Raw genomic sequence first — 10,801 nt, forward strand, 5'->3', positions numbered from 1 at the left:
AAAAACCATAGTATTAATTAGTCAATAATATTGAAACCAATTGCAGTGAAGTAAGAAATGTGTCAGATTACTTGTAACTGTCCACTGAGGCGAGCCGAGGTTTGTATACTATTTTTCGTCTTGACGGAGTCGGAAAGCGGCAACTTTGTTTGGCGCGGCGGGCCGAAAGTTGACGCTTTCCGGCTGGAGAGCAGAAAAAATATCTTTATCCAATATGCTCGGAGATGTTCACCTTATTGGCAAAAATATTACGGGAAGTTCTCCATTATGGTCAAACCCAAATAAAAAAATTCAAACCATTATTCTCGTATTTTAGAGGACGGGATGTTTTTTACTTTTTTTAAACATGTATTCACTAAGAAAAATACAAACAGCCAATTAATATGGCCGCGTCTACATGACCCGATCAGCATCATTTCGGCTATAGGATAGAGTGACATAGTAAGATAATCGACCTTACATGTCTCGTTCTTACGACATGCTCTTACCCGGTTTACTTTTCAGTAGAAAAAAGGCATTCACTTTAATTATTTTAGGAGTTATCGTTAAAAGAATGCAAAAAGGACTCAACGTCGAATCTTATTTTGCGATTTGCCAAAAAGTTGTCATTTTGTTTTAAGCCAGTTTCATTCTAAAGGTGCGATGTCAGCCCATGCTCTGTGTAGGGTTCTCTAGGAGCCCGTCCGTCCGTCACAGTAGGCAGGCTTGAAAATGAAAAAACTATGTGAGCGCTAGCAATGTCGTCCTTTATTGTAGATCATTGTAATACATTAAAGTGTTAGGGAAATGGAATAAGACACGATTTTATTTATTACATTAACTTGATATTAAAAATCATCGATTACATTGTAATTTCGTTAAATTTGATTATCTATCTACTCATAATGATATTCGTGTATAATTTACAGAGCAACCAAAGCCATTTACTTACTTAGATTGCTATAAAATACCTACTTATTTACCTCTATTTACCTACTTATCTTTGTAATTTAATCCGTACGAGGTTAAAAACTATGATGGATGGATAAATAATTATACAGAGATTATATTCGCGAATATACGATTATATTCGCAAATATACATATTAGGTACCACTGCTATGTGCGTGATGAGTCTAAACTATAGAACATATCTGCATTTTACACGTAATTCAGGGTCCACTCAAATTGCAAACCAAGAATAAGCGTAACAAGATAAATACTCGTTTAGTTTAGACGGTACGAGAGATTGCATGTTTTGTTAAGTACGAGTACATTGCCGACTACTGAGGTACAATTTATTCCATCGATTGGTCAAATAGCGCAATGTAACGAAACTTTTAAAAATAAGGTTTAAAATATAGCCAGATACATAAGTATTGATCTAACAAGGGATGTTCACTTGTACCTAATTCGTGACGCGATAGTAAGATATTATAGACGTTATATTTAAATTTATTAATTCGTAAGAAGAACTCGCCATCATTAATCGACTTGCTTAGCGGGATTCGTGTTACATCATCGCTACCTAACATTAACATTTGGCATTTTGCAAAATGCCAAACAAATATTTAAAAATATTAGAAAATTCGGCAAGGTACTGACCCGCTTTGTGATTGTTGCAATTTAGGATCCGACCTATACTTACGTTATGGAATGTCTAATATAACTAGAACCCTAAATGGCTCAACATTCACGGAGGGTGACTGTACACGGCCCGTGACATTTTCGGCTTGTAATATTTTTAAATTATATTTTTAATAATAATATTTTTATTATTATGTCATGTTTGTCGATACTTCATACTTATTCAAAAATTGTTATACACGTAGAACGTGTTTTACATTGTGCTTTTCACTGAGTGTTTTGTAAATCTGATTTCTCAAATTTGTGTATCCTCTTACTATTTAGCTGAACCTAAACGTAGATAGGTACTCTTCGTGCTTCTATATAAATATATGTTTAAAAAACATGGTAACTATAGGTCTAGATTAAGAGAAGAAACTGTAATAATATTTTTTGTATGACCGTTTGTTTCATATTTAAATAAATAAAAAAAAAAATAATAATTATAGGATAATAACACTGTTTGGATATAGAACTAAAGATAATTTACTTAGTAAATTTATAAGTGACGTTTTTAACTAAAAGGTACCACATTGTCGGTTGTCGAAGCATTTATGGAAATAGCGCCTTATTGACAAACGACAATAAGTACCAGTAGTTGGTTGAATATAGCACGTATAGACTTTATTGATTTTCTTAGAAAACATGCTATTCTTACGAGTCACAAAAAAAGAATAAGAATAAGAATCACGTCCATAATTGCAATAATTGCGTAAACATATAAGTGAGATAGATAAATAAGAAGGTCAAACTATACACGAAACTAAAATTCATATTAGAATTCCTTAAGTACCGATTTAAATATAATTGCGTTTGTCGGTATAAAGTATGCGTTGCGCTGATTCTTGCTGGTCTTATTACAACGATTATTGAACACAATAGACCATAATGAAAGAGTTGTGCGTGTTTTTTCTAGTCGCTGGCGGCTTAGCCCAAGTACCCATTTCTGTTCCAGGAGGTCTGCCTGTTGGTTCACCATGTCCAAATGGACAATGTGTAACCAACCTACCACTTTTACCACAAAACGTAACTCCAAGTATGCCAGTGGCTGGGACAACAGATCCATCATCTGGTGGTGAAGGTGGTACTCCTAATCCAACCGAAATACCCCTCGGGAATCCTGCTGGTAAGGGCATTTATAAATGAACAAATAAATATTATAGGACAATTTTACATACATCGATCTAGTCCAACAGTAAGCTCAGTAAGGCTTGTGTTTCGGCACTCTTTTTTGGGTACATTCATTTATTTAAAACTTCAAACTTAAGCAGTTCTAAGACTCTTGTTTATGGTAAACTGTTGAGAGTGTTTAAAAATTGATGTTAAGTACTTATTATTTTATGTATAGGTTCATAATGATTGACTTATTTCAATTACAATTTACTCCAAACTAGACAAGCTTTACAAATAATAGATGACAGTATAAACATTTTTTTTTTAATTACTGAGAATGAGGATAAGTAAGATTAATTTTAATGTCAATATCGACTCCATAGCTCACTTTAATCTTACCCTGCTATATAAACTCCGAAGCCTGTCAATTCTTTACTGTAGTAAATTGGTACTCGTCACTCCATACTGACATGGCCCCTTACTTTAGCTGCCACAGATGCAGTCGCAAATGCCGTCCCTACATTGGTTTAATACAGCCACTAGAGGCGTTGTCTCGCGCGTAAAGATGCTGCTTAAATTCAATTCATCTGTCAAGATGTTAAAAGCCTTATGATGATGATGAATTAAATTAAATATATTTACAGGTTTTTGTGCATTATTTCATTATTACGTTACATATTAGACGTACTTCTCTCTTAATAATTTTACCTAGTTTTTTTAATTAACTTTATCTTTGACTGTATGTTACCGGAGTAACTAGCTTTTTTATGTAACTACTTTTTTCAAACTGAATCTGGCTGATGGCCGCAGGATATCTTTTAAATGTGAATAAGTTTTTTTCTTTTAAGTAAATAAAACTGGGTCAGCGTCTTCGGGAGAGGGGCTGCGACCCCCGCTCTGGATCGTGCCTGGTTCAACAGATATCAATTGCAGTGCAGCAAGGAAATGCTGCAAGCGTTATGAGTACTTTTGAGCCGGGTACGATGCAGGCGCATATTAGGTTACCTACACATATTTACTAGTTATTAGTTAGCTTATTTTAGTATTTGTACAAAACTATGTTGAATATGTTTGTGATGTAATAAAATTAGTAAATAAACAATTATTATTCTTATTCTAGGTCCTCCAAACAACGTGAACCGCCCTTGTCGCCGTTACGATCTGCAATGCGTCCGCTATTTCTTCAAGGATCACTCCCACTGCAAGAAGCCATTGGGCAAAGTACCCGAACCTTACTTGCATCCTCTTTCTAACCAGTTCTTCCCAGCTTTCAACACTACGCTTACTACTGTGAACGGATACTATACTGGATTCAATACGGGAAGGGTACAGGATCTCTAGTAAGTGGATTACTTGTTTATAGATACTTTAATGAAATAAAGTTTATTTTATTTTATTTAATATTCTGCTTCCTTAATAACTGACCGGAGGAAATAGAGGCCTTTGCCCAGCAGCGGGACACTCAAATCAGCTAAAAAATAAAAATTGGTAGGAAAAAAAGTTCTTCAGTAGATAAAAAATATATACTCTTACTATGATGTGGCGTGGCGACCTGAAGTGGATCTCGGCCTCTGACACCAAATTCCGCCTTACATTTCTGTTCGAAGGCATTAAAGAAAATATAAAAATAGGAAAAAAGAAGTAGGTCTATTTGTGACTTTAACCTGGAAATAGAAATCAAATAAATACGATTGTCTCGCCAACGCCATCTCGCCGTGTTTATCTATATTCTCTTCAAGTATGTAAACCAACGTTTCGAACCCTTCGTCCAACCGTAAGTGTGAGCGAGATGGATGTGCATGCTCGGGACCATGGATATAAAAAAAAATATTTGTTGTAAGTTTTAAAAAGGAAAAGTAATCGCTTAATTCCCTCAAAAATAGAATTGTTCATTTTTAGAAGCAATTTTTATATTAGCTTTTGTTCATAAATTGTTACACATTTTTGAAATGTGTGTAGATTTTTTCTATGAAATGAAAATCATTAAATCAGGATTAGCTGAAGGCACTAGAGGAAATCCTCAAGATTGCTACTTAAATTTTTGATAACTCTCTGAACCTAAGGCACAGTAAGGGTTCGAAACGTCAGGATTTGTTGTTGTTGAAAGTTGTTTCAATTCATTAGACGCGATATAATCCACTTTCTTAGTTTTAAATTGTCCTTTCAGTGTTAACAGACAAACAGACAAGGTTGTCGTCACTATAGAGTTCACCAACTTAACGATGAGATCCAGAGACACATTCCTAAGATATCACAGGAGGGCCAGAGAACCTATCATCACCTACGGCTACTCCGTCATAGAATACCGTAAGTAATTTTTTACATGATTTTATCAAAGAATACGTAGTTTCTTCTATAAGGACGCAAAGTTGTGATAATATTCATATCTAAGCAAGGGAAAGATTCTAAAATTCGGATTTGGAAAAGTGGTTAAGGATAAGTGGAAAAGGGTGAAACAAACTTTGGTATCAAGTGAAACACACAGTTTTTCACTACACCAACGTGAAATATTTTCAACTGATTGCCTTAACATCTTCGCTGCGGCAATGAGGGCTATCGCGTTTAATTTCGCCGCTAGGGGCGCTAGTGTATTTGTATTTACTGTATACATGTACAGTACAGTAATGCATCAAGATACATGGTGTTAAATATAATTTCTTAAGAATAGTACATGCTACCCTGTGAGGGCATTACAATGTCTTACTTCTATACTTATACCTGTGTTATATTCTGTCCATCTTATGTTAATAATACTAATATTTAATATTTAATGATATTACTTGTACAATTTAATTACATACATTTAAATTTATTCTCATTTAGCACATCTAAAAGTATTTATCAAGTATATATAGTGTGAACGGAGTTCTTTCAAAATGTCAAATGTATAGTATTTATGGGGGTTACAAGCTTTTTTATCGCGTATTTTCACTCCTTATTCATAATTGTGGGAAATATTTTTTCTATTTTTGATTATTTATGGTAAACATAAGATATCGTTTAATAAATTTTAGTGGTTTTATAAACGTGCCAACTAAAATATATGCATAATTTCACAGGTTAAAAAAACGGCAAATATAGACGTTAAAATACTTTGCAGTTTATTAAACCTCTTCAAAAAAAATGTTTAATAAGCATAGCAGATTGTTGTTCTGGGCCACCATCTACGGTAGCGCCAACTGGTGAGCAAGAAAACGGGGGCTCTCATTAGTGTAACACGTAATTATATATTATTTGCATGAGGTCTTTCGATATCATCCGGCAGTGAACGTGTTAAGCAACTTACATACACATTGATGCGTATAGAGTACGTCTACGCTAACTCTGCATCGAATTTGATAGAACAAAGCTAAGGAACAAAATGTAGAAAAGTTAGTCAGTCGTTATATTTGACGTTTTTGATAATATTTCTACACTGTCTTAACAAATGCCATGCAGAATTAGCGTAGTCTGACTCTACAGGCAATTCGTGTGCATAAAAGTTACTCAAACGATTTTCGTAATGACCTTTTAACTTGTATGTAACATACATTTAATTTTTTTAGCGTCCCTTCTCCTGACTGTGACAATACCCCAAGTGAACGATCTTCTGTTTAAAAAGTCCGATAACTTCGCCTACGCTAACGCAATACCTAATGTCGACATGGACCCTAGATTGGGAGAGAGCTCAGGTAAGACCATCTCATAAAAAGAAGAATAATAAAAAACAAGTAAATTAAAGCTTGTGGTTGTTTTATGCGATGAACGCAGCGGTAAGCGCATTGTCATGTTCCCTACATTCCGTGATCGCATGCTCCCAACTATCGTCCAAAAGTAACTTGAATATCTTCGTTCAGGCATGAAATAGTAGATTGTGTCACAAGGGAGCCACATGGCATATTTACGGCGAGAGCGTATATTGAATCCTGGACGAATCGAGTACCCGGCTAAGTCTCACGAACTTCCCCTTCCCTGACATGTACCTACTTTTCTTCAAAATGTGATTGAAAAATTTTAGTTTTAATAATAGGATATATATGCCAATTTAACGTAGACCATCACTACTATCATGTCACACTTAAATGAGTTTTTAATATAGTTTTCATATATAAAAACTGTTGGGGGACTATTGCCTAGTGTGGAGCACATTATGCGTATTTTATAGTAATATTTTGAGTACCTTACTTTTTTAATTCGATTTTTAACACATTTGGGTAGTAGGGTTGAGCCTCTGCCTCCCGAACTAGGTCAAAGCCTGTGACTCGGGAGTCAGTGAATCCTCCTAGGTGTGACTTTGAACTAATTTATTATATGGTTTCAGATCCAGTGGTTCCAAACACTTTTGCCTTCATGAGGGCAAATTTAGCGACTTTTGCTACAGAAGCTCTTCTCACACAGTCTCAGTTCATTTCGACGGTGTTCATACAAAAAGTCATCTGCGATTTTGGCATAAAGATTGCATTGGCTTGACATTGTTTCATACAGTTTCAACAAGTTAATTGTGACGTGTATATAGCTTTTAAAACTTAAATATTTGTTTTAATTGTTACCTCGCTTATTAGTAGTTATTTAGACCGGAGTGAAGTTAGCAGCCTAAAGCTATCTGCCTAAAGTAACCGGACCAAATTAAGAAGTCAAAGACCGGAGTGAAGTTAGCAGCCTAAAGCTATCTGCCTAAAGTAACCGGACCAAATTAAGAAGTCAAGTTAGGATTTCAAGGTCAAATACGTATCATGATAGGAACATTATGAATTTCTGATGTCCTACCTACATATAGGAGCGATAACTTCACAAAATGACAGCCTTTCGAATATCCACAAAATTCAATATGAATCCGTCTAGATTAACTTAATGTTAGGTGTCACTAAAACCATCTTGATGCTAGTTTTAAACAAGGTAAGTTTCATTAGGATTGAAAGAAAATTACTAGGACAAAGTGATTGAAAACGCCTATCTTCCTAAATAAAAATGTTAATTTTCTGAAATTTTCACATGAGGCCGTCTAGATTACACTTTGTGTTAGGTATCATTAGAACCGTCTTGATGCTGCTTTTAAACAAGGTAAGTTTCATTAGGATTGAAAGAAAATTACTAGGCCAAAGTGACTGAAAATACCTATCTGCCTAAATAAAAATGTTAGTTTTCTGGAATTTGAAAGAGAAGCCGTCTAGATTACACTTTCTATTAGCACTTAGGTATCATTAGAACCGTCTTGATGCCAGTTTTTAACAAGATAAGTTTCATTAGAATTAAAAAAAAAACATGACTGGGCCGAGTGACTGAAAATAACGACATCGCTAAATTTTTAATATATATAAATTTTCTACCATTTTCACATTTTCATTTCAATTTTCATAGATTAGACTTGTGTTAGATATCATTCGAATGGTATTGAGGCGGATTTTTAACTGGATAAGTTTCATTAGGATTAAAAGAACGTGACTAGGCCAAAGTGACTGAAAACACCTATCTGCATAAATAAAAATGCAAATTTTCTGGAATTTACACGAGAAGCCGTCTAGATTACACTTTGTGTTATATATATTTTTTAATTTTTCTAGCCAGACTTTTATTTAGCAAACTACCCTATCTACATCATTATCTAAAGTACCTAATGTCGTGTATATGACCCATTAACATTTATTATGAAATACGAATTCCGCAAAAGTTACGGTTTCGTGAAAAGACATTGTTTGTCGCTTAAGTTTGAACGAAGAGAACTTACCGAAAATGGAGTCACGACAAACACGGTCATAATTTGGTCATAATCATAATGTTTGTCATATTGAAACTTAAATCAACATTGCAAATTGATGACTTTAAAATGTACATACTATAATAGAATATTTAACCTGGGCCCCTATTTAACCTTAAATCAGTGAGGAACGGTGTCCTGAATATTAATATGTATATACCATATCGTTGCTTATGCGGTAAGACTTCAGAGGCGTTACAAATGCAGTATTAAGTTCAATTGATCACAATGCTCTCAATGTTATCAATCGCCACAACGACATAATTAATAGTTTTTTTTTTCACATAACTGAGTTATGGTGACAGTGTCATGTCCTTACATTTATAACCTTAAAACAATAATATGTAAACCCCTAGTTAGTAATACTTTAGTGGCATATAGTCATTTAACGCATAAAAACCATCCAACAAATTACACATTATCATTCAACGAAGTACAATATTGAAATTAACTTGATAAACATAACATAACTAATTTTAATAGTTGGATCAACGTTTTATATTCTTATTTGCATAGATAATATTTGTTATTTCACGTATAATTAATTTAATATTGAAATTAAAAATAATTTAATACTAATTTGAAATACAATATTTAAATACTAATTACTAATTACACAATTAAAAAAAATTCAGGTCTTTACTACTAACCTAACCTAAATAACACCCTATACTAGAAATTCACCCCACGACCCCCCCGACGCAAAAGTACCCATGACACTCGCCGCGTTGCCACGTTGAACGGCTATGGATAATCTTTGCATCAGGAAGGTCCCTGAGCGAGGATCCAACCCTCTCTCTCGCATGCGTCTCCCCACTTCCTCGAAAAAGGCCATGGCCTCGGCACACCAGCACCCGGCGGTTTCTACAGCAAGCGGGACAAATAAATAGTTCGCAAGGACCTCATATTTCTCCCGCTTGCGAACCGCAGCCAACTCGGCCGCTGCCCCTGCCATCCTCACCGTACGGCCAATATGCGACGCCGCGAAAGTGCTGACACACGTTGCGTCCCACACTAAACATTTCCCCTTCTCCCAAGGAACCAACGTCAACCCATCAGGTCTCTTCCCATCAGAGCGACTGAGGCCCGGAGGTTCCAGCACGCACGGGACGTTTGCAGAAACTAGCGCTCTCCGCACGATATCATTAAGCGCGTGGTGCCGCGGAAACCTCCCTGCACACCGACCACAACTCAACGCGTGATGACCGCTGCTCTCCACCCTAGTACCGCAGATACAAGCGTGGGGTTCACACACTGCACAGCCCAGGCGAAGAGCAACTGCAATCCGCGTCGAGTCGTTGTCAAGCAGTGTACCCAAGTGCGGAGAGGGAAGCGCGTGAAGCCACGCTCCCGACTCCGGCTTCGACACTGCGAGCATCCTCGCCCTGTCTACACCCACCGCACACCCCACTAAGTTACCGAGCACCCGTTTAACCCCCACGTCATCCCACAGACGCTGACGATCCGGTCTCTCCGGCGCCGTTGCCTCAGGGTTGAGAGCCCGCCAAGCCTCCAAAGCTTCCGCGGCGAAAGGTATGGATACCTTGTCACCATCTGGAGATAAAATTTGAGTGACAAGGTCCACGACTCCCGCCGCCGACGCCAGAAATGCCGGCAAGCTAACGTCCCGTACGCGCCTCACGCCTAGCCCACCCGATCGAATGGGAAGGGAGGCCAGATCCCATTGATCCGCATTAAGGGAGACGTTCAACATTGACTCTACCGAATCCTTTAAAACGCTATCGAACGAGTCAATAAGCCTGGGGCATAGCCAGGCTGGCACAGTGCGCAAAAAGTAGGTGACTCTGGGAACGGCGAAACAGGACCTCAACAGAACCAGTGACACATGCGCAGAAATCTTCTTTAACTTATCCCCCGCGCTCAAAAGAAGCTGTCTTCTCACCTCGAAGGCCTCGGGGATAGCCTCCGAAAAAATGGGAGACCCCAAAAGATTAAAAGTCCGGGGTGACAACTCCTTGAGTCCAGGGAGCAAGTCGCTAAATAAACTGAAGGTAAGCTGAGACTCGACGCCACAGGGAAAAAACTCACATTTGCTAGAGTTTACCTCCAGCCCCAGGTCTCGAAATCGCGGAAGAAGGGCAAGCAAATCTTGTTGAACTTCCAGAGGCTTACCCCCGATAGTACCGTCATCCAAGTACCAGATGTTGAGTGGGGATTTCAGCCCGGAGACGGCTTTATGTATCGCGAGACTAAAAATCAGAGGGCCAAGAGGGTCCCCCTGCTGTGCCCCAACCTGCGAAAGAAGGAGGGATCCGTCATAAAAAAGATTAGAAGGAGAGGAATACACCTGGAAAAGAAAAGGGTAGAGAGATGGCACCTTCTCCCTTAC

At 37.3% G+C, this 10,801-nt stretch overlaps 1 protein-coding gene across 1 annotated transcript; it reads left to right on the forward strand.

The window, feature by feature from the left end:
• The first annotated feature begins 2,210 nt into the window (after positions 1-2,210).
• On the forward strand, positions 2,211-7,227 carry LOC133525277 (fibrohexamerin-like). Its single transcript, XM_061861567.1, has 5 exons — positions 2,211-2,730; positions 3,838-4,057; positions 4,885-5,024; positions 6,263-6,388; positions 7,018-7,227. The coding sequence occupies exons 1-5, from the start codon at positions 2,493-2,495 to the stop codon at positions 7,164-7,166; spliced, it is 873 nt and encodes a 290-aa protein (XP_061717551.1). The 5' UTR covers positions 2,211-2,492; the 3' UTR covers positions 7,167-7,227.
• Positions 7,228-10,801: the final 3,574 nt, after the last annotated feature.

The sequence above is a fragment of the Cydia pomonella genome, chromosome 14 (assembly GCF_033807575.1).
Source record: "Cydia pomonella isolate Wapato2018A chromosome 14, ilCydPomo1, whole genome shotgun sequence".
Classification (NCBI taxonomy): Eukaryota; Metazoa; Arthropoda; class Insecta; order Lepidoptera; family Tortricidae; genus Cydia; species Cydia pomonella.